Source organism: Myiozetetes cayanensis, unplaced genomic scaffold (genome assembly GCF_022539395.1).
Source record: "Myiozetetes cayanensis isolate MyiCay16 unplaced genomic scaffold, myiCay2020 scf6-25, whole genome shotgun sequence".
NCBI lineage: Eukaryota > Metazoa > Chordata > Aves > Passeriformes > Tyrannidae > Myiozetetes > Myiozetetes cayanensis.
In genome coordinates, this window is record NW_026087853.1 from 22,722,167 (window position 1) to 22,747,682 (window position 25,516).

General features: G+C 37.0%; 1 protein-coding gene across 6 annotated transcripts in view; it reads right to left on the reverse strand.

Moving 5' to 3' along the window:
• Positions 1-25,516, reverse strand: part of LOC126651265 (uncharacterized) — a 48,891-nt gene that overhangs the window by 4,678 nt on the left and 18,697 nt on the right. For 4 of the 6 annotated variants that reach the window (XM_050336975.1, XM_050336977.1, XM_050336976.1 and 1 more), the window contains exons 2-4: positions 24,016-24,108; positions 9,539-9,802; positions 8,148-8,250 (exon numbers count right to left, since the gene is read on the reverse strand). In XM_050336975.1, the coding sequence (XP_050192932.1) occupies positions 8,148-8,250; positions 9,539-9,802; positions 24,016-24,054 (406 nt within the window). In that variant the 5' untranslated portion in view covers positions 24,055-24,108. The remainder of the gene's footprint in view (positions 1-8,147; positions 8,251-9,538; positions 9,803-24,015; positions 24,109-25,516) is intronic. The other 2 variants (XM_050336979.1, XR_007631603.1) reach the window with 2 other exon arrangements.

The window sequence follows — 25,516 nt, forward strand, 5'->3', positions numbered from 1 at the left end:
AAAAACGTGGAAAAGATGAGCAAGGGCAAAGTGTGCAGGTGGCCATCCACAGTTCTGGGCAAGGCTTTCCCAAAAGCTGGAGAGGCCATTGGGCACATGTCCCTCTTGCCACTCCTTTTCTCACAGTGTGACCCCACCCAAAGGACTCAGTATGGCTGAGCATGACACACCAAAAGGTCTCAGCAGATACTTCTATGAAAACACCAGGATTTGCCTCCCAAGGCTTAGGCTCATCTCCCACAAGTTCTATCTACTAAGAAACAACTCATCATCTTCCCCAGTGCCTACTTCCACAACGAGGAATGGACTGGTTCCCTCTCCAGAAGCACCTCACTGATACAGACCCTTCTATGGGTACTGGAAGACAGAAAATCCCAGGACTTCCTGGCAGTGAGATTGAGTCAGTGCAAAATCTGCAGAATTTAAACCTTCTGGGAGTTGAGATACCTCCCAAGATGCCTGGGGAAGCTGTCCTGCCCTCGTACCAGAAGCCTCCTTTACTAAACACAAGCCAGACTCTACACCTGGGTTTCTGAGGAGCTCCCACCTGCCCTCCTCCACCCAGCCCTACAGAACCTGTCCTGCCATCTGATTTCAGGGAGCTGCAGGGTAGATGCTCTCACAATCCTCTCTTGACTTGGAAGCCTTCCCCTTCATAGCAGACATGCTGCAGATCAGTGCCAACAACTACTCCGCCAACACTGAGGGAAAAGCAGGAGCTAGGGATGACTCCAGGACCTCTCAACAAGACAGAGAAAGTCTCCTTAAGGGAGTCTCCAGGGTGCTGGTGAGCAGGAGGTGGCAGTCTGGCTGGGGAAGGTGTTCCCAGGGCTCACAAATAAAGTGCTTGTGCACAGCCCTCAGAGTGGTGGCATCACAGCTGGCATCTGTCCACTCCACCACACATCGCACTGCTACTGAAATGGCCTCACTGGGTTGACTCTAGCTTCACACTGTGATCCAAACCAAGGTTCTCTCCAGCATTCCCAGCCTCTGTTGGCTACTGTTCCATCACTGTCCTCATCTCCCTCAGTCCCTCCCAGCCTCCTTGCCCCCACCAACCAGGCAGCACCCGGGTGAGCCAGAGGAGGGTGAACAGGGAGCAGGGCTCACTCTGCTCCATCCCTAAAGGCTTTCCCTAGCATTCAAGCTTGTTCCAGGCTAGGCCAGTGCCATCAGATCTGGGACACTCCTTCCCATAGAAGCTCAGCATCATCCTAGGAAGACTCTGTCCCTCTTTCCACCCCTTTGCAAGGCTTTCAGCAACTTGAGCAGACCCTGTCCAGGTATTCATCTTCATCAAGGATGTGGGGAATTGTGCCTTTGGAGATCTATCCCTTCTCTTCCCACTGCTCCCAGCCTCCCCGATACAGGTATCATTTGTCATTGCAGACAACTCTTCACAAACTGGCTTCCTGCAAGGAAGAGAAAGACATGATCCTCCACCAGTCCTGCTCTTGGTTCAGCAAGCACCTGTCCAGGAGCTGGGACAGGGTTTGTGGCAACCCTGCAAGCAAGCCTGTCCCTCCTTTTCCCCAGACAGCCCCTCTCCTTGGGGACAGCCTGGCTGCAGGGACTGTGGGCCCTTGAACCATTCCACTCTCTTTTAGGTGTGGTAGGAGAGAAGAAAGTGTGAGGTATGAGGTTCCCCATGCACATCATCTCAGGATGTGTTATGTCTTATAGCCTTTGTGGGAGGACAAGCAAAAAGGCTCATTTCCTATCTGGAGAGCTTAGAGCATCTCTCCAACATTTATAACAACCTGACATATCTGGAGAAGAGGGACAACTGAGAGGAGCAAAACCCTGCTCTGCTATGCCCTTGAGATGTGATTTTCTTCACTTTATGCCAGACATGTCTGTTTAAAAATAGTAAAGGCAACAACCTGCTGTAGTAGAGATGAAACTCTGTAGGAGAGCTCATCTACACAACACAGGTTTATTTGGGAAAGTTATTCTCAAGTAAAAGAGCATATGAACTTTCAGTGCATTTTTTTGTTTCAGATTATCTGCCCACAAGAACAGCCTTAGCAAACAGTACATTTACAAAACCATGAAATGAAGTTGCCCATACTAGTTGACAAGCACTTCACTGCAAATTTGTTTATACATTATAAATTTACATTTTAGGAATTGTAAATAAGTTCTTTGCTACAGTGCATCACTATGAAACAGATTAGGAAAAGCTGTCTTTTCTAATAACAACTCTGTCACACCATTCTAGTTTTCATAAACATTTGCCATTATTTTGTAGTTTGACTCAAAACTTTGTCAATTCCTTTCACTGAATTTAATGAATTCTGCATCAGGATTTTAATGACCATTTTATTCACATATGCATCTACTCATAAAAAAAAAATAGAAAAACTGCAATTCAGCTAAGTCTCTCCCAGCAGAGAAACCAGGCTTTCAGCTTTGAAAATGCCCGATGCCTGGTTTTTTGTGTGTGTGTGTGTGTTTTTTTTTTTATTGGTGCTGACCTGCTCTAGAAAGTCACAGCCTCTGCTTGCTGCTCTCAGCCTGGGGCCCTCATTTTTTTTCCTAAGAGTAAAGGCACTTTACCTTTTTCACTCTCTGCAAACAAAGTATTGTGCCCATTTTGGGAGGGGGTCAGGAAGGGCCAGAGGTGAAGAATGTCTCATGAAGCCAGGTGTGGCTACTTTTTAACTTTTCTGTTTGAACTCAAACAGATAGCAGTGGTAAGCCTTTTTCCTTTTGCGACAAAAAGAATTTACTGACTCAACAGAGTGAATAGAAGGAAACATACTGTAAAATATAACTGCTTGGAACAGTTGAAAGGTTCCACAGAGTTTACTGTCTTCTTCTGAATGCCATTTTGTATGAAAGTACCTCAAAATCAGGAGAGGAAAAAAAGTCTGGACAGGAAAGGAGCTGTTATTCAGGGCTTGTGCCACTCATTACCTGTATTATTGCATGCACATATGCTGTCACCGCCGAGACCCGGGTTTGATTCCCGGTCAGGGACACTCCCCAAGCAGATGGAGCTCGTTAACCCTTAAAAAGGCAACCCATCTACGTCCTAAGGACCTCGCTGCCACCGTCCAAGCTCGCTTGGCCCCGGCAGATGAACCTTAGGATTAAAGGGTGGGCTCAGTTCCACGCACGCTGTGTCTCACCTAAAAAATCCAATGCACAGGCTGGAAGGTGTAAAGACCTTCCCTGGATCTTCGCTCGCGAAGACTGGCCATTATTATTATTATTATTATCACATATGCCTGGACATGGGGATGTGCTTCTGCACATGTTCATATACATGTACATTTACATTTGTGATGTATGATAATCTCAATTATCATTTTATTACATATACACCAGTATGTGTAACACCTCCTCTCAACAGTTATGAGAAATGGAGGCTGCTGATGTAGCCAGTTTGCTACTGGGGAGTTGTTCCACTTGAGATTGCCTACTGCCATCTTCTGGTGATCTGTCTTATAGTCATACTTCATAAGAGTCACCTTTTGAATAAGATTACTTAAACCATCATCTTAATACACATTGACATTTTCAGAGCACATTCTGCATGCACACCAATTCCAGTATACTTTTTTTCCCTAATATCACATGAAATGGCTCAGGTTGCATCCTTCTTTTCAAGACCTGGTCCACTGCCAACTCAAATCCAAATTCAATTTTTGTCCATATGAGCCAAGCGCTGGCTTGAGGGTTTAGATAGGGTGGGATGGAAGACACAATAGATAACTTGAGCTAATATTATTTCTACCCAGGTATGCTCTTACAGTAAGCATAGTAGATGGCCCGGGTATACCATGACTTACCAAGGAGTCTCCATACCAGCCTAGACCACCTCAATCTGCCGTTGTGGCAAAGGTACACAGACAGTGTTACAAAAGAAGACCATCACAGTGTCCCAAAGTATGAAACATCTTTTGTGCTGAGTCATAGGCAGCCGATGCTCAGTAGTGTCTACACAGCACTGTGCAGGGCATTATACTAGTCCTGCATCCCACCTCTCACAGTGTGCTCATACAAAGTTCAGGCAGGTTTAATGCTGAGTTGGAACCTGGGTTTTTTTAGCCTTATAAAATGCAGTATAGTTAAGAGTGCAGTACATGTGTAGCCTGTGCATAAGTAATGTGAAAGTACTGACATATTTCTCACTGAAATTAGAAGCACATTACCCAGAATTTTCTTATGGCCTTCCAGGGTGTATTGCCTCTGTTTAATTTGTTGAAAATGACAAATCTGTTATAATTTGGCATAGACTTCAAAAGAAAATACATTTCTGAGATATATTTTGTAAGGCAAAAAGTATTAACAATACTGAGACTAATTTTAATTCATTTTCTTAACCACTCAAAAAGAAAATTCACTTTCAATTACACACCTAGAAAAGAAAGACTAATAACTCACCTTTCCACTCTGAAACTACTATCTAGTGAGAATCCCACAGCAGCAGCCATAACATTATCTTCCTCTATGCAATATAGCTGCCATTCTTCCCCCACTAAAATGAGCAAAGACAGCAGTGAATTACAATTTACTGCATTCTTTCAGGCCCAAGAAAAGTAAACTGAAAAAACTACAAGTTCAGATGCAATGATAGGCCACTTGCATTCATTGCATTTTTACAAAGAGGTTTCCCAAATTATCTTCTAAAACTCATGGTTTTTCTTCCAAACAGTAGTATTGATCCTGCAAATTCTTGGCTTGAATATTGTGTGCAGTTTTGGTCTCCACAATATAAAATGTTAAGCTATTGGAAAGCGTCCAAAGGCTGGCAACAAAGATGATAAAGAGCCTTGAGGGGAAGCCACATGAGAATTGACTGAGGTCGCTTATTCTGTTAAGCCTGGAGAAGAGGAGACTGAGTGGAGATCTCACTGCAGCCCACAACTTCCTCATGAAAGCAAGGGGAGGGGCAGGTACTGATCTCTTTTCTGTGGTGACCAGTGACAGAACATGAGGTAATGGCACAAAGCTGAGCCAGGGGAGGTTTAGATTAGCTATTAAAAAAGGTTCTTCACCCAGAGGGTGGTTGGGCATCAGAACAGGCTCCCCAGGGAAGTGGTCACAACACCAAACCTGACAGAGTTCAGGAAGTGTTTGGATGACACTCTCAGGCACATGGTGTGACTCTTGGGGATGGTCTTGGTCAGGGTCAGGAGTTGGACTCTGTGATCCTTGTGGGTTCCTTCCACATCAGCATAATCTGTGATTTTATGATTTTATTATAGCAGTGCATAATTTAGTTCACTTTCACACATTTTTCACTTCCTTTGCTATGGCAGTCTGGTACAGCAATCTTCTAAATCTGATGTCTGAAGACATAGAGTCTTCAGCAACAGGTAGAAATTTAATTTTGGAATTGACTACGTTCCTGCTAAATGTGGCCAGTTAGGAAAAACTTGTACTTTCTGTCAGGAATCCTGTCCCAAGGCCCTGACTTCCTCTTAAAAACAACCTCACCCATACACCCAATCTATCTGAAACTCAAAAAAGTGGCTGATACTAGAGTTCAGCTGATAACACAGTGTGAAAAGTGTTTCATTTACTTTTGATCTGTTTTATTTACTGCATTGAATTTCTCAATTTGTCACTTCAATGTCAAATCTCTTTATTATTGTCCTTCTTTGTAAGCTACAGCCAGATATGTTGCTCATCCTAACTCCAAGGTGAACATAAAATTTTTTCAAGAAGTATTTTACAAAGCTATTTAAATTTTTTATCTACTTCTTTTACAAAGAAGGATATCTTGAAGATGTAAGAAAATCAGTTACATTTGTCTTTTATAAATTTTGACATACTGCTAACTCTGAGTGCCTTACTTTTCTCTCACAGACTGTCCATCTCACTGCCACAGATTGTCATATTCTCTCTCTGGTTCGATCATTAAACTAGAGATACACTAACATTATGCAAATGTTTCCTGATATTAGAGGTAAATAAACTTTAAAATTTCATAACAGCTAAGGTCTGATCAATACCTTAAGATACCTGCTGCAAAACAACTGCAAAACCCAATGTAATTTTCCCAAACGGAAAATAGTTTCCCGCTTCTTTTCAGAAGGTACCACTTTCCTTTGCTTTTCAATGGAGTAAACAAAAGATCTGCTTTGCCATCATTTCAGTGGCATAACACATCCAAAATAGAGAATGAAAATGCTTTAACACTCAGTTGATATGTGTATGTATGTAACTTACTCTTCTGTAAAAGATTATTCATAACTCCCTATTCCCTTATAGAGCTTCAAATAGGAATATTTGCTTTAGTCCTTTTTTTATAAAAAGTCATCTACTGCATTCTGTATTAATCAACCAGTGCACCTGTTTCCCAGTAACACATGTAGTATTTTAAAGAGGAAGGAAAAACCTACGTGCAACTTACTAGTGGAACAGTGATTCTTAGAGTCACTAATGACAAAATATTTTTAACTGCTTTTACAAACCCTTAGAAAAAACAAAATTTCTTTAGGTCAGAAAGGACATTTAGAAGAAAGATTTGAAGAAAAAGAAAAGGAAACGACAATTCATTTTTTAAAGAATGCAGTTAGTTCTGATCATGCAGTTTGAAATTTTACAGAATCATAGAATCAGATGGGTTGGAAAGGACCTCTGAGATCATCAAGTCCAACCCTTGATCCACTACCACCTTCAGTTATTAGGCTGTGGCACTAAGTGCCAGATCCAATCTCTTCTTAAATACCTCCGGGTACAAAGAATCCGCCACCTCCCTGGGCAGTCCATTCCAATGCCATTCCAATTTCTGTGATCTACTGTGCAAATAAATCCTTCATCCACTTCCAATTTTCATTAAAAAATCTAACATGGTCCCTGAATTGTGGATGAGAGCAATGCTAAATGCTGACATTGGAAAGACAATAAGACACCAGCCATTTCCTGAGCACTGTGTGGTAGATGAAAAGCTCTAAAAATTTAACTCCACAGAGCCAACCACAGAAATAATAAATATTCAGGTTTAAAAGACTGAAAAAAAAATAGATCTACACTATCCATAATTTAAAAATTACAAGCAGAAGAGAGAATAAGATAGTCCTTATTATTTAAGTCGCTTTATCAATAGTGAGTCATAACTGGTTACATCTGGTTTCAGTGTTTAAATGTGAAGATAAAAACCTTTTAAGTATCTATTTCTGTTTGAAGTTCAAGAGAGGTTAAACTAAAGAAAATCCACAGTGAATATTACAAGGAAATGATCCAAGAGAGAGGTTAGACCTCTCTTCATTCTGATTTAAGTTTGATGATGCACTATACACGATGAGGGTACCACTATCTCACAACCCATCAGCAGGTAATTCATAAGGAGGTCAAAGAAAGGAAAAGGCCATAGAATCATGCATAATTCAGCAACTTCATCAATAAACAATTCTTCAATAATAAAAAAGAGCACTGAAAGAGGCACATGATGCTGGAGAAAGGGAACCAAAATACCACCAACACCATTTGCAAGCAAATTTCAACTTTGTGTGTATAGAAAAACTAGATAAATCATTCCCAAATTTCATCAACAACCATGATAATCATGCATGAAAATACAGACACACCTATACTTTGTACACTACACTTGATCCACTTGGGTAGGATGATACCACAAAAATAAATAAGCTAAATAAATGATAAAAAGAAAAATATGGGAGAAAAACCCAGTAAATAAATATCTGGCTACCTAAGTCTTGACAAATTTAGCTTTAGTAATGTAAGAGTCAACATTAAGAACACAAAAGCAAAACCCACAAATAGCAAAACTCTTCACAGAAGCACATGGCTACAATGGTCTAATCGGACCTGACATAGCTATTCTGATTCTTGAATTCTGTCATAGTGCACAAAGGATTTCTCCCTATTCTGTGTCATGGTCTACCAGACCTTTTTTTTTATTACAGTGTGGCAAAATTAATATTTCTAAAAGCTGTTACTGCCAATTCTTATTTCAAATTACTGGAGAGCAGAGCATTTCTTGAATTTAATGTCAACAAAAACTGTAATTCCAAACAGATTTATAGTAATGTTGGGGTTTAACCCCAGCTAGCAGTCACTCAATTACTCCTCCACCGGTGGGATTGGGAAAGGTACCAGAAGGGTAAAAGGTAGAAAACTCTTGGGTTGAGATAATGGCAGTTTAACAGGAAGAGCAAAAGACGTACCTGCAAGGAAAGCAAAACAAGGAATTGATTCACTGCTTCCCATGGGCAGGCAGGTGTTCAGACATGTCCAGAAGAGCAGGGCCCCACCAAGCATAATGGTTACCTGTGAAGTTAAATGCCAACACTCCAGTCATCCCCCCTTTCTTCCTTCTTCCCCTGCTTTATATAATGAGCATGATGTCATATGGTATGGAATATCCCTTTGCTCCATTTGGGTCACCTTTCTCAGCTGTGTCTCCTCCCAGTCTCCCATACACCCCCAGCGTCCTTGCCAGCATGTCAGAATGAAGAGCAGAAAAGGCCTTGGCTCTGTGTAAGCAAGCACTGCTCAGCAATAACAACAACATATCTATATTATCAGCCCTGTGTTCTGCACAAATCCAAAACACAGCCCATTCAAATCCAGAACACAGCCCCTTACCAGCCACTATGAAGAAAATTAACTCCACCCCATCCCAAACCAGCACAAGTAAGTAACACTCTAATGCATAATACTATAAATAACTATCGATGTGCAACATCCTTCAACATATAGGTGTATTTAAATTTTTTTTAACATCTATAGACATTCCTTTTTAAATGTTAGAGGCACTAATCGTGAATAAACAAAAACTAAATACAGAATTATCTGATTTTGTTTTAACTTTTATACAAGTTAACTATATCCTTATATCATACCATTCAAGTATCTTCAATTTCCTTAAGAATAAATCTACTGAAAGGTACCTAAAAGTAGAAAAAATTAGAAGCTGAATGGAAAAGTGGCTTGAAGAACCAGGCCTGAGCATTAGAGTAAATACAATGTAAACACATATAATTGTACACAAAAATAGGTAACATTTGGGATTTTTTTGCAGGTCACATTTAAAATATAAGTATTTAAGAAATATCAAAAAACTAGCAAAAGCATTACTTTCCCCCTTGTCTTTTTGAAGAAAAAGGTTTGACCATTTTAATAATGGATTTATATTTAGATTAAACAATTTTTGTCATTTCAAGAAGCTATTCCATTTAAATTGCAACACATACTAAATGTCCTAAGGATAACTGAGCAACATTTATTTTTTCTGTGCATTGAAAAATACATATTATTTCTAGATAACTTAAGTTCTTTGCATAATTTCAGAGCAATATTTAATATTAAAAACATAAAACTCATAATTAGATAATACAGTTAGAAATTAAAATCTATTCTTTAAAAAGCAATACATATTAATTAAAGAAAACCTTAGAAGAATCTCTCAGGGTTGACTTAATTTCTTAATCACAGCTTCTAATTTTCTAGGGTTTATTATTTTCTTTTATTTCTTTTTTTTTCTTTCTTCTTGGGAAAACAGTGTATTTAACCCCAGCCTTTTGAGGTCATTTCACAAAAACGATGTCATTCTCACCATCATCTGTCCAGCCAAAGTAGGCATTTTTTCTACTGGTATGTCTGTCAGTGTTGACTGAGGATGATTACAGATTTGATTCAATAGATGCTTGGTAGAGGAGCTTTTCCCAATCTCTGGCTCAGCCTCTGGCTCAGCTAACCATTGCTTCATAACCTTCAATTCTTTCATGCTGGTTTTGAAATTAGCTGACATATTTAAAGTAGTTTCATCTTCGAAAGCATTCATCTCCAGAGCTGAGATTGATCTTTTAATCAAACTTGTCTGTTAAAAAAAAAAAACTTAATTTATTCAGATATTCATTTGAAATAAGATTCATATACCATATTTCCTTAGTTTTAGTGGACTGAATTTTATTTTATATAAAGTTGTAAAGAAAGAAAAAAGAGTGACATGGGGACTAAGCTGTTGAAAAAAAAATTTGTATTTAATGGGAAAAAAGATCTGCATATCTCAGGATATGTGTCAAAGCAAAGGGATCTGAAAAATTAATTCAAAGTTATCTGAAGCCCATAAAGGGCTGAAATCAGTCTTCCCTAAAAATTATCACAAGAAATTTAAATTAAATTACCCCAGACCTTGTAGGGAAGTTAAATTTTAAAATTAAAAATGCATTCCACTGCTGGTGACATTTACAAAAAAATAAACTTCAGGATATTCATGAACCCAGAAGAAATGACAGGAGAACTCTGTATAATGTTTAGAAGTATAATTATATTATATGGAAACATAGTTAATATCTGAATGTAATTATGCACTCTTATACTTTGTGCCTCCATCCCTTAATCAACTGATGAAATCAAAACCTAAAGAATAACTGTTATGCTCTGGTGTTTAATTGTTATTAATTATTAAGCAAGTATTTTTTGCAATAACAAATGTATTGCTTCTCAGATGTTTTGTGAATTCCAGTTCGCTAACCTGTACTATAATACTAGGTATAACACATCTTTGTCAAATAAGTTAAAATGCAATTTCATGTCAACTGCCTGAAACGTACAGAGAATCATTTGTTACTAAATTAAGATAAATGAAAAAAATAAATGAAGTATTGAATAACTTTTAATTAGACTCTGACAGATTATGGGAAACTGAAAGGTCCTTGATTTAAAGTAAGCACAACAACTAAAACACCAACGCTCAATGTCATATATTCCTGTAACCATATAAGTATGTAAATTAAAACACCTATTAAATGGAACATTTCCCTTGTCTCAACACATTGTAATATGGCAACACTGACACCTACTGGTATTAGTCAGGTTTGGGGGAGCTTTTCTGCAAACAATCATGAAGTTTCTTGTGCATTCATGGAATTAAAAAGTGTTACTTCTGTTAGTTGCAATTCCACTGTCAGAGGTATATATGCTAAAGTGAACTTGATTCTCGTTTCTGCTAATTGCAATGTATTTCCATATAAAGACTTATTTAAATTATCAGAATACTGAGTAAGTGGGGGTGTCTCAGCATAACTGAGAACCAGCCATTTGATTTGACAAACAAAATGCTTTCTTGAAATTCATTTGGTCATTAAAAAGGAATTCTTAAAATGCAGGAATTATTCATAAGTTGTAGTTCTTACACAGTGAAAAATATTGCAGACCTGGGAGTAGTTTTTGAACTCTTTTTAGAAGGTTTCATTCTTCAAATGGAAGCTTTGATCTATTTCTTAAAGAGAAAAAGAGCAAGAACTGAAATCCAAACTTCTGACAAGCATTTGGCCTTCCTAGTTTTTCTTTATATTGAAGCATTTTGTGTTGTATTGGATTTCTGTGGCGAGATTTTGGTAGTGGGGCAGCTACAGGGTGGCTACTGTGAGAAGCTGCTGGAAGTTTCCTCCGTGTCTGACAGAGCCAATGTCAAACTGCTCCATGATGGACCTGGCACTAGACAAGAGTGAGCCCATCAGCGATGGTGTGAGCACCTCCGGGTTAATATGTTTAAGAAGGGGGAAAAAAACCTGAGCAGGAGCAACTGAAGACAGAGAAGAAAGGAGCAAGACTATGTGATAGAAACAGATGCAGAAACTGCAGTCACCAACTTCAGTGAGGAAGAAGAAGGGGGAGGAAGCGCTCCAGGTGACAGAGATGAGATTCCCTTGCAGCCATAGAGATCCACGGATGAGCAGTGACCCTCACGCAGCCTGTGGAGGAGCCCCACAACGGAGCAGGTGGGTGCCCAAAGGAGGCTGTGACCCTGTCAGAAGTTTGTGCTGTACTTGGTTATTAGCAAGGCCTGTGGACCTGTGGAGAGAGGCCAAACCGGAGCAGGTTTGCTGGCAGAACTTTTGATCCCTGGGGGACCCCCACTGGAGCAGTACATGAAGAACTGTAGCCTATGGAATGGATTCCCTTTGGAGCAGTTCATGGAGGATTATCTCCCATGGGAGCAACCCCACGCTGGATCCAGGGAAGAGTGTGAGAAATTTTCCCACTAAGGAGGAAAGAGCAGCAGAGGTAACCTGTAATGAACTCAATCCCTGCTCCACGTTCCCTTGTGTCACTGGAGTGGAAGAGGTAGCAAATTCTGGAGTAAAATCTTCAGAAGGAGAAAGGGGTGGGTGAAAAGTGTTTTTAAGATTTGATTTTATTTCTTATTTTCCTATTCTGATTTGATTGGTAATAATGTAATTTTTTTCTTCCAAGTCAAGTCTGTTTTGCCCATGGCAGTAATTGGTGAGTGTTTTTATCTCAACCCATGAGCCTTTCATTATATTTTCTCTCCCCTGCCCAGGTGAGGAGGGGACTGATGAAGCACCTTTGATAGGCACCTGGAGCCCAGCCAGGGTCAGTCCACCACAGGTAGTTCTGACTCTTCAAGGTGTGTTTCTGCATAAAATGAATGTCAAATGAAGCTATACAACATGCAAAATGGTATAAAACAATCAAAATATTTTTCATCATTTGGTGGTTAAAAGTGTTTTAAGGCAACAATGTAAAAACAGCTGTCCTTCTTTAGGGCACTTCTGTCACAAATCATTTTCAATTCAATGAGTTTATACTAAATAATCAACGGTGTGTTAATGAAAAACAACAATCAGACTTTTCATTTCTGGAAGAGGGAAGCAACATCTAGTAAAGCTCCAAATAATAATAATACTGATCTAATAATATTGTTTCCATCTGCTGGTAAAAAAGTGTAAAATCAGAATGTCTCAGGGAGATACAGGCATTTCTGTATGAAGGAACCTTAACAAACATAACATGAAGCTACAAATCTCGTTAAAAGTTTTGTAGCATATCTGTGAGGAATAGGTTTGACAATCCACATATAACCTTCATAAAAATATATTTAGCTTAATACTTACTTTCATGGCCAAAAAAATAGCTTTTTTAACTCTCAGATTGATGCTTGCAGAGCATGCCAAGATTAAACAGGAGTGCAAAACAAGGCACCTTTGCTATCTGATTAAATAAATTTAATACAGGCAATCTCAGGAGAGAGTTGTACCTGACCTTGGGAAGTTTACACCTTGATAAAATGATACATCCTGCTCTGCAAGACATTTTTTTGCAGATGTGAATGAAAAGTTATATATTTTTAAGCCTGTGGATATTTTTCATAGTGAAGGCAAGACTTTAAAGCAAGAAAATTATTGCTTCCTTGATCTGATTTACGACAAAATCCTACCACTGTAGGAGTCTTTGGACTCTGTTATAGTCAAAAAAGATTCTTGCACAGAAAAAGTCTGAATCAGAGGGAAAAAAAATCTATCACTATTTAAATTGGTAAAGTCATTTGAATTTTACTATATCCACTACACTGAAACCATGTTTACCCCCAGACAGATACATTGCATTTGTGAAATTAGCTAAATGAAGGGAATTGGTCAGTTATGAAAGGTGAACAGCTTAAACGGACCTAAATTAGTGTCAGGTAAATGATACCCTCGACCTTCAAGGCGCACACAAGGCAGTTTTTAAAATGAGGACCAGGTGATTGTAGATGGTGCCACTAGATGGCAGTCCTCCAAAGAATTTAGTTCTCCGGATTTTGGTGATTAAATGAATTCAGCAAAGAATTTTAGTACAGGCTTCTTTTCAAACTTTAATTCTCTTCCTGTCTGGGGAATGTTGCTCTCAATCTAAAACTTTACTCCCCAAAATTTCTAATAATTCGTAAAGCTCAGACACCTTCAATTTCCTCAACCTCTTGGCTACCTCTTGAAAAACAGATTCTTGTCTTCAAGTCCTGCCCTCCCATAGCTTCTACAATGCACCTCTTCTAGATCCACTCCCATCTAATTCCTTCAACCTCCTGGGTATTTCAAGGGGTTCTGTCGTTTGCACTCTTCTCATTTTCCTCTACTCAGTGTCTAGCAACTTTATAGTCAAAGATACGAACAGGTTCCTTCTCCATGGTAATGAATAGGAGCATGATTCATCACTCTGTTCTGCACCAACAGAAATATCAGATGATCTTTCTCTTAGGTATGTCAAGCTACCAGTTCTAGCTCAGCAAGGCTGAAAGGTAAGGTTCTAATGAGCCTTGGCCTTTTCAACCTTCATGACCTCTCCACTACTTTCTTTCTTCATTCACTATGGCTAGTACAGACTCAGAACACAGGTGATATTCACAGCATTCTAAAATTAAACGCTTTTTCTTATCTCTCTACAAAACTAATGTCTGGTATCTAATTTCATATCTTGCTTGCTGTACCATCAATTTCTTTAGCCAAGACAAGCATCACCTTGTTCTGTTCACAGTAATTCAAACTGCTATTGCAAAGACCATAGTTACTTCCTTGGAACACTACTCTGTCCTTTGAAGTAACAAAAAAATAAAAGCTAATTCAAATACAAGATGCTCTTCTGCTTTAAAAGCCTTCACAGACTTTCCTTTTTTGTCATCTCCAAAACAGTAAAATGATAAGTTCTACTTTTGTGACTTCTAACTCCATCACTGACTTCATATGTTCGGGGGGGTTCTTTTCTGAACACCTTTTCGCTACCCACCCTTACACAGCCTCTCACACTCCTGAGAGCCATTGATTTATTGTCTCAGAATTTCCTTAAATTCTCTGCCACCATGTTCTGCAAAACAGTTAATGACTGGGTTTCTGGTATGCTGAGACCCCTGCTTAAATGCTGTTTAATGTCCTTATTAATCATTGCGCTGTCAACGCCAAGGCCTGGGTTTGATTCCTGGTCAGGGACACTCCCCAAGCAGATGGAGCTCGTTAGCCCTTAAAGCAATCCATCTACGTCCTGAGGACCTCGCTGCCACCGTCCAAGCTCGCTTGGCCCCGGCAGATGAACTTGAGGATTAAAGGGTGGGCTCAGTTCCGCGCACACTGTGTCTCACCTAAAAAATCCAATGCGCAGGCTGGAAGGTGTAAAGACCTTCCCTGGATCTTCGCTCATGAAGACTGGCCATTATAATCATTGAGTCCATATATTCTGTGTATGTATCTGTCCTACTGACATAAGTGCTGCTGAATCAAAAGCAAACACTCCAACAAAGACCATGAATCATATTCATATGCTGCCCAAATTACTGACCAAAGCAGAAGCTCACAAAAACTAAAGGGAAACATCAGGGCCTAATCCTGTACCCTGAAATAATGCCATCCTCGATGCTTAAGATAATCTTGACTACATCAAAAGAATTCAATTACTAAAAACTTTCATAAAGCAATTTATGGATTCATATTTTAAGGCAGAGAGAAGCATCATTATTAGCTAGCCTGACCTTCTAAATAACACAGACAATAAAATTTCATCAGTATTCCTGCACCAAGCTCACAACTGTCTGGGTGAAACCCAGGTAATACCTCAGAAAGAAATCCAGTCTTGATTTGAAGGCAGTAAGTAATGGATAATTTCAGAATCTGATACCTTCATTGTTATACACTGAAATCTTACAGCTAGTCTCAATTTGTCTAGACTGAAATCTCAACTATTAGGTCTCTTATGTTTTCATTTAGCAAATCCTCTTGCATCAGAAACTGTACTATACAGGTAACATATTCAGACCATTTCTCTCTCTCTCTCTCTCTCTATCTCGTATAAAACCTACATAATGGTAAGTCTTAACACCGAACAGGTAGTCAAGAAAAAGAGAGAACATATATAGGAATTGACACTTCTGCTTGCTCCCTTGTAACTTTATTTGAAACACTCTGTTAGTGAATTAAGTGCACAACATTCATATGAAAGAATAATCACATAATTAGGCAACGAAATCTGGTGACCTTCTCTGGAACTAAAATTTTTCAGGGGCTGCAGACAGATATTTCCCTCCATTTCAAATCCAGAATATGGAGTCCTGTTCTAAAGGTGAATGCATCCATTCTTTCAAGGAAGGGCAAGGTGCTTTTTTTTTTCTTTTAAGAGTAAAAAGCAGAGATGTCATTTCCACCTCTTTATGATAATACATTATTGAAGCACAGAGCCAGGAAATGAGAATTCATTGCTTATCTGAGGATTCAAACCTCACTTATCATTAGATTATTTGAGCATTCTGGGTACAGGAAGTTGTGTTGCTGAGCAGAAAAGAATGCAAAAGTCATGCAGACAAGAAGGACAACAAGTGCTGACATGACTATCTCGGTTGTTAGAGCACTTACCTGGAATAGAAAAGCTCTGTACAATATTTCTAATCCCAAAACTTTTTTTCTATATTATTGCTAATGTCTCATTTCCTTTATTTTAAGGTAAACATATTTAATTTATAGTTCAGAGGGTATTACAGAGACATCTTCTGTTGCTTATCTTTCAAGACTGTAAAGCTCCTTTCAGAGTTACTGCTGCTTTTCAGGATACAATCTGCCCTCCTACAAAGTATGACCCTAATTCCCTATTCTTATCCTTATGACCTTGCATTTGGCTGCACTAAAATGCATTTTTTTCAAGTGAACCCAAGTTAACAAGCTACACAAATTGGCTTGTAAAACTGACCAAGCCTTATCCTTATTTACCACTCTACCATTCTTTAGTCGCTGTGGACTTTAGAAGCAATAATTCGGTATTTCTGGAGCTGGTGATACGTAGAAACTAGAAGTAGCAAACTACCAGTCTGAGAAACCATCAGAAAAACCTTGAGAGTATTAAGGCTCCAATTCTGAATTTTTTTATATCATTATATCATTATAGAAACTAGGAAGACACAAAAAAGCAAAATAATAAGCAGTGAAAAAAGAATATGCTTCATCGTATCCACAATATTTAATGCAAAACAAATAACAAATGAAAACCCCCACATATTTAGGAATTCAGTACAACCAAATGTAACAACTGGCAATATGAAACACAATAAAACTGAGTAGGTTTATTCCACAATTAATTTACATTTCCTCACTACTTCTTATAAAATACATTTTTTGACAGATCTCAACTTACCTACTATGTCAGCCTCAGAAAAATTAACTATAATGCATTTTGTTCTACTTCAGCTCCTCATTTATTAAACATCCTGCAGTTATCATATAACTACCAATTACATGTGTTATGAATATTTTTGACTACAAGTTTTCCTAGGTCTCAGTTATGTATGTGTTTCCTTTTGTGCATGTGTTGAGCTCAACAGAACTACACTCAATTGCTTAAAGTTATGCTTGTTCCTAAGTGTCTGTAGAGTGAAGATTGAGGTAAGACTCTGATAAAGGGCTGGTGGGTGTGTACTTTAAACCTTTTACTATTGCAGAATTTTACATCCACAGAAAACTTTCTGTATTTGTTTAGTATTTCTTGTTGTTTCAATGGGACCTCTTGTGAGTAGAATATATTTATAACCTAAATTGTGGCATAGAACTTCAAACATGTCTACAAAATGCAATTTATTTTTAAAAATATACATTACTTTTTACATTCTAAGTAAGACACAAGTCTTTTAGTAGCTTTGTTCTAATTATTTTAAAATACATCCACCAAATAAGAGAATTTTTTCAAATCTTTTTCTTTGCCACTTCTTTAAAGTTACAAAATCCTGAAACATCATAAAAGTTATTTCTCAACATGTAATGCTGTATATTACAAAAGGAATTAAATCATAGTAAGTCTGAAAATAAGTAAGTTCATAACTTTTCTTTTCAGCTTGCTCTTTCAAATTAATATATTGGTTCTTCCTCCTATTGTCTGTGTCTTTCTGCACCTAACATAAAAGGCCTCTAAAAATTAAAACAAAGAAATCAAGAATCTTCATATCTATTCTCTAGATTCCAAAGTACATAATTTATCAAATACTACATCATGACATTCATCTGACCATAGGATATAAACAGCAAACATAAATACTTGGCACAAGGCGACTAGAAATTTCTACTAAAAATAGAGATAACATTATTTAGGAAAAAAAAAAAACCTGATAAAACTAAATTGTTGGTAATAATTTTTAAATTAAAAAAAATAAGTGGAGGAGTCACAATTTTCCTCTTGCAACTTAAGTAAGTCTTTCCTTTGTTGCACTGAAAACTTAAACCAAGTAATGCAGATTTTACATTGGATATTACATTATTAAGTTGGATACATAAATGTGTAAAAATGTTACACATACACTCATATTCAAATTCTCTCTCAGCAGAGAGCATCTTGTAAATACCCTTAAAACTTTGAATTAGTTTTCTGATATGAGATCACTTGAACGTCTTCCAAGCTTTTCAGTTCGGCTGTTGATTTTAGAGGAAACACGGGGTCTTTGGCTATCTTTGAAAAGTTAATAACTACAAAATTCTACCATTTAACTCTCCAATCTAAGCTGTACCGAAGGTGATGAAAGTCTATTGACTTCCACAGGCCACGAATCAAATTCTAAACACAGTCCCTGGCTACTGTATGAACTCTACAAAGTTAATAAATGTCTAACATGTAGACAGTTACAATGTGAAGGGCAGTATATGGAAAATGTCTGAGACATAAAAAAAAAATTGGAAATTAGTCCGCAAATATAGACTACTTTAATTAAAGTTTGTAAATACCTTCATATTTTAGGAGAACAAAATGAAAATGGAAGAAATTCCACCTTGAAATTACACTGAACAGTTTTCAGGTTTAACAATTTTGTCCCAGGCTCTCCTAGGACAATGACACTTTCAGCAACTTTTTGTTATAAGGACCTATGCCTTATGTTATAAACAGATATTATAAAGGGGAAATCATCAAGAATTACAAAATTGAGTAAAGAAAAACACAAGACTGATTTATCATGCAATACATATTCACATTACAAAAGTATTTTATATTTGCTTACATTTTTGGGGGAAAAAAAAAGACTGCAAAAAAAGTAAAAGTCACACTTGTAAAGAAAAACCACCCCATGAAAATCAGTGTAATAGAACTTTGACTCACAATCAAAAAATTATCTGAAGCATATATCAGAATATCTCCACTACATTATTGTAGTTTGAGTCCAGAATCTTATAGGCACATGACAATGCCACAGGAGTGTCAATAAATCTCTTTATTTTAATTAAAACTATTCAAAATAATTTTTTCAAGCCATACACTTTTAATGTATAGAACAGAGCCTAGTTACTTAATGCTTCAATGAGACAGTTTCACAGATCTTGCAGTCCAAAGTCTCTACCGAAATCAATGGCTTTTTTGCCTGAATGAGAACAGGATTGAGGTTATGAATAAAATGTGAAAGTTAAACATAAAAATGAAATATCCAGTTTGAAAAGCAGCTCAATCACAGAATATATTGATTAGGATTTGAGGCAAGCTTACAGCAACCCCATTTGATGCAAATGATTTTTTTTTTTTGACTAACTGAATAGTTTTACAACATGAATAGAAATAAGTAACTGTTCTGGACTATGAAATCGGAGATCAGTGCTTTAATAAGAAAATCATATTAATTTAAAATTAGAAAGAAATATTTCACACTGCATTTTTAACTCAATAGCAAGTGTATAATCTTCATAAATGTTTACAGAAGTTTAGGGTGCTTTCATTTTCTTCTTTCTCTACAATTCACTTTCTCTACAATGCAATTACCACACAACCAAAATAAAACAAAAATAGGTGGTAAACAGTTTAACTTTGAACTTACAACATTTGGAATGATTTGTGTAAATGATGACTGGTAAAACAACTCTAAAATTTCCAGGAACTTTTTCTCTAAGTTTTATCATTTATTTTAAATAAATAAAACCATTTTGAATGTTATTTTAATTGCATTACCAGTACTGCCCCTGTGTAGAAGTTATCATTTCATTGAATCAACTAAATGACTGCTTTATCAATGTAAACTGAAATATTTAGGGCATGCTGCAGGTAAAGGTGAATGTTTTTACAGCACACACTCTCCTAAAATAGACTATTTATCATTCTTTGAAAAAGGGGACATAAAAAAACAATACTATGTGTGTGGCCTACATTACCTTCACTTAATGCACTAAATACAAGTTTTTAGAAAATTGTGCAGTTTCTGCACCATTGATAATCTGACAGTAAGTATTTATTGAAGGTAAAACACTCATTGTCTGTTGACACTATTTGTTTTAATATATAATCTTGCTAACCAAATGATCTTTAAGCAATGCAGATAAGCAAAGGCATGCAAAGGGTCACTTAAATGCCAATTTGACTGTTTCATAAACTTAAGCATTCTTTTCCCATGACTATTCTCAGCTACTTAATTGAAAGTATTATCCATTTACAAACTTAAGGCCTGCCATAAAAAGGCTCTCTTCTGTATCCAATAGACCTTTCAGGACCCTAAGAACAACAAAATCTAATCAATAAAGCTTCTCTTTTCTTTTCCTCTTTTCTTATAGGGAAGTGAAGAACTAACCTATAGTACATCTAAACAAAGCTATCTGTAAAGATCTTATTATCAGGGAAGACCGTAAAACTGAAGAGTCTGACTTGACGTGGGATGGACAGGATCAGTTAAATCAGGACATGGTCTGTACTACTTTTGTAATCTGCACTCCTACTACAGAATGACAGATACAACCTATGACAAGAGCAAGGTAATAAGCAGTTGTCCTTAAATTATAGCTCTACATGTAAAATCTCCTGAATTTCTGACAAGCACTGACTGTAATACAAATTCAAGTTAATGAATTTTTAATACATCTTCTCTATTTAAAGATGATGACTTACAGCTGGCATTGCTTATATTAAATTTGTGGTATTTTCCATTGTTTGTTTTTAATTATTTTGATTAGATTATGCTTGGAATTGTATGGACAAATTCAACCTCACATAAGCAACTTCAGATTCTGATGCAGTCAAGAGCAGTTTCATCTGCATATAACAGGACTGAATAGGCCCTTTGTATTTTAAAAACCATACAGAACTATTTCAAGGAGATAAACAGAAAATTAAAGCTAGAGGTACCAAATAAACCTGATAATTTAGATTTGGAATTGTAAGTGTTCAGGTCCAGATTTGGGGGGAAGGCATTATTTCTTCTCCAAACTTGGCTATCATGCTATGCACCAATAACTTAAAATATTTTCAGTAATTTTCTGATAATAATGAAATAAGATTCAAAAATTGCTTGACATTTGAAGCCTGAGGAGCCAAAGATTGTTGCAAGTCGTGTTCTTCTTGTAGCTCTTTCTGAGCTTCATCTAGTTTACTTTTTTATAGTGCTTTTCCTTCTACCTGTAGCACATCCCAAGATGGAGCCTAAAATGTTTATGAACAACAGATAAACACAGTATTAAAAACTGCTAAGATACTTGAATATTTTCACACCCTCTCTGGAGAAGTACAAGGAGCCAACAGCACATAAACAGCTCTATCAGAACAACACAATTCAATTAAACTACAGCAGTTTAGACTTGCTGTCACTACACATATCACAACAGTGCCTACAGCTATTGAGTATAAGGAATAAGCAGAAAATGGTAATAAAACAGAATTTCCAATGCGCCCTACGTAAATTGTTTCTCTGATTAGTGTATAAGATTAACATATTTCAATCAATTACAAAGATATAATCAAACATGGGTCAAAATCATAATGATAGGATGTAGAACTAATAAACTTAGAAGAGCATGAACACATCTATGATTTGTATTGTGTTTTTAAGCAAATTCAAACATACACATAGTTTAAAAGACAATTTTTTAGGAAAGTTTCTTCAAGGTTATGTTTATTAAATACAGGAGCTTCAGCGGGAGTACAGATGTAAGGAATTCCTACTGTTTCCACCCACAGCTGCTCATTCCTATTTATTAGTTGCGCTTAGTTGCTCCAAAAATTGTTTTTTTCACACTGTGAAATAAATCAAATAACTGATCCATGTTGAAAAAATCATACAAAAAAAAAAAAAAAGATGTGGAGATGTCCTAGTCACAGAGGCCAGGACCAATTTATTACTATGTGGGTATAACTAAAACTGTGTATTCTACATGCTCTATGTCATTTCTGAAGGACTATTAATAATGGATCATTTGCAGCAGCTGCCCAGAGCACACTTGATACCTCAGGCTACAAGGTGGATGTTAAAGAAACCCTGTGAGGCAGGGGAGTATTTCAGTCTTCACACCAATGGCTCAGCTGTGATAACTTCCCTCTGGGAAGTTTTAGCACCTTCACACCCAGCCTGAGGGGTCGTCTTTGCTAATGGGGCATAACGGACTGGCATAATAGGCAGCTGCAACCACCTAGACCATCAAAGACTCCAAAAATATCCCATGACTCACAGAGTTAAATCACCCATTATGAAATTCCTTGCTCTGGGGTAGGTACTGGACATTCCCACTTGAACCAGAGCACATATAATCTTGGGGGTTTGGGATTTCTGGTACCACTTGGATCCAGAGGACAACCAGAACTTTAAGAAGACTGCAATAGTCACTCTTGACAAGACTGGGGTCATCACTTCAACAGAACTGCGACCATCATCCAGACCAACAGGTTTCTTTTCATTTTATTTTGCCTCCAAGGGGGCCACGAGATGGTCAGCACAGGGGTGGATGAACACCACTGTGTCCTTGTCCCAGGGTGTGGGTTAAAACCAGTTTTCCCTGTACCATTGCATTTATTGTAATTTTTTTTTAATAAATTGTAACTGACTTGTAATCTCTTGAGTTGGGTTCATTTTGTTTGCCAGTTTACTTTAAAACCAGCACAGGAGGGAAGACAGACATTAATCCAAGATCCATGATTCTCTTTGTAGAGTACCCTCACATAGAATTTTCACCTGAGACAGCTCAGTATAATCCAGTAGCAAGAGCAAGCAGCAAGGAAAAGGAATACTGAAGTCATCGTTGCTGCCAAAATGTCTACATCTCTTTCACAAAACTGAGCTTCAGAATCTATACCCTAGTACTGCTTTTTCCATATTGTGATGACTTCCAGAGGTCTGTTCCAACCTTAACCATTCCACAGTTCTCTTTCCTGCAAACTGTTAAACATTTTTAAAACAGACTAGCAGTGCCATCAATAGAAAGAATTCTTCTGAACTCCACTTAAAAGCCTGTGTATGTAACGTAACAAATCAGGTTCAAGAAAATAAACAAGTATAATCATAGAGTAACAAAGACAGGCAACACCAGAACAACACAGTGCGGTAAATTAAGTTTAAAGTGTTTTGTCTTGAAAAAAAAGTCTATCTTCAATATGAAAATTACGTCCACATTTGGGCCCAGGTCTTCCTGTTACACAAGGGTAATTAATTCTGCAAGTCTGGTAAGGCTGGCTACCTTAGTTTATAGAAACCCAAAGAACACAATTATTGTGAGCAAATGCCTTTCTAATTTAGTTTTCAGTCCCATATCTTGTTAAATGAATTATAAATATAAAGAATTTTACTCTTCTTTAGTCCATTCACAAGCTTTATTTATCCCAGAACATAACTGGGCACAGTGTTTATGTTTATTGATAACTTCAGCCAGTATTTAACTTTTTAGAAGAAATCATTTCAGGAAAAAAATGAGGTGAGTTTTTAGCTCATAAACAAGTGCATAAACCACCAAGTAAAAGATAACTGAGAACTATAGAAGATACCTAAATGAGTCAATGCCTTCTGAAAAGGCTTATTCAAAATTAAAATTGTTTCATATGTTGTTAGTTTATTTTTGAAACCAACAACACTGTATATATCAGCACATACATGAAAAAATATGAAGGTGCAAAGTCAGATATTTGATCTTTACCAGAAAAACAGAAAGCTGATCAAAATTTTACACTGAGAAAATAATCTAACAAAGTTAAAGAATACAGGAAAGCTTGAAAGCTTCTCTACCTGAAAATCTATCAATAAAAAGAAGCAAATATAAGACTATGATTTTTGCTTTTTTAATGTTAGGTTAATGTTTCTGTCATGATCTCTTGTCAAATTTAAAGGAAAAAAGTAGCCTGACTAGATGCATTGCCATTTCCAGCTTTTGGAATGCCCAGATACTCAAATAAATTAAAAATTAAAAAAAAATAAAAACAAAAAAATAAAAAACCTATGAATGATATCCAAAGAAAGAGAGGATATTCAGCAACATTTGTTGGCTAACTGAAACCTCCAAAACTCAAATTACAGGAGCTGCTATTTTAAAATCATAAGTCAAAGTTCTGTGATCTCACCTGTTTGGGGAAACAGATCAAGGAAGGGGACTTCAACATGCTCTTGCAAATGAATAATGAAGGCTATATAAGCAGACAGGAACTCTTTTAAACCTAAAATCAGAGAACATTACACAACACACTTACTATTAGATGGACATCATAAATTTATATAATCTCAGATACTATTTAATTTTCTTTGTAGAAACACCATGAACCAACATACAACTTTTTTTATCAAAATATTTATATAATTCAGTTACAGATGTAACATAAAATTACAGTAACTAAAGCAAATGTCTGCATTTTTTCATCTGACTGCTTTGTGTATAACCAAATTTGCAAGGTCATCTACGCAATAAATCTGTTTATCTAGAAACTTCATGGGCTCTGGCGCCCACTAAGCAAAGCAAAATTATTTAAAAATAAAATGTCACAAAAACATACCAATGAATAGTGTTCTATAGAAATACTAATATATAGTATATTGCCATTACTCTGTATAAAAATAGTTCTGCTAAGGATGCACTAGAGCATTTAGCTAGTACATACGAGTTCTTAAACCCATTTCTCTTTCTTTTTCTAGAAATTTATTTTCATTATTTTTCCATGTGTAAAAGTGAAAGAATCCACATTCAAATAGAATAATATATTTCAATTATGTAGTACTTGTGTTAAATACAAGCAAATGTATGTTATTTTTTCAAGTGCCAATCTTGCAAACTACTTTTTCTCATGAGATCACTGAACACACACTGATGAACGTAGTTGCAACAATACCACCAATGCATTACAGAAGTGCCATGTTACCCAAAATATTTAATACTGTCTAAAGAATATCATCACAGTGCCTCAGTACTGTTAAATAACTGCAAAACTGTTCTGTTGGCAAATAACAGTATATAATTCAGAAGCAAAAAAATAATCTTACTACATTCTTTAATATTATAAATATTACCATCAGTGACATTGTATTGTGTATTTTTTATACATCATTTAGCATATTTAGTTTAGCAACTAACAGATCAACTGATGTTGCAGAGTATACTCTTAAAACCACCTAAAATGTCATTATTAATGCCTTCCCTGACTCAGCCTTTTACAGTAAGACCAGCTCTTCTCTAGGTACACAGCCCCCTGAGCTGGAAGACAGGGACTGGGAGCAGAACAAAGCCCTATAATTCAACAGGAGATCAGTGATCTACTACACTACTTAGACACTCACAAGTGTCTCTGGCCAGATGGAGTCCATCCAAAAGTACTGAGGGAGCTGTCAGAAGTGCTCACCAGGCCATTCGCAATCATTTACCAGCAGTCCTGGCTAACCAGCTAGGTCCCAATTGACTAGAAGTTAGTAAATGTGATGCTCATCTACAAGAAAGGACTGATGAATGATTCAGGGAATGAGAGGTCTGTCAGCCTGACCTCAGTGCTCAGAAAGGTCATGAAGAAAATCATCTAAAGTACCATCACATGGCATGTACAGGACAACCAGGGGGTCAGGTGCAGTCAGCACAGGTTT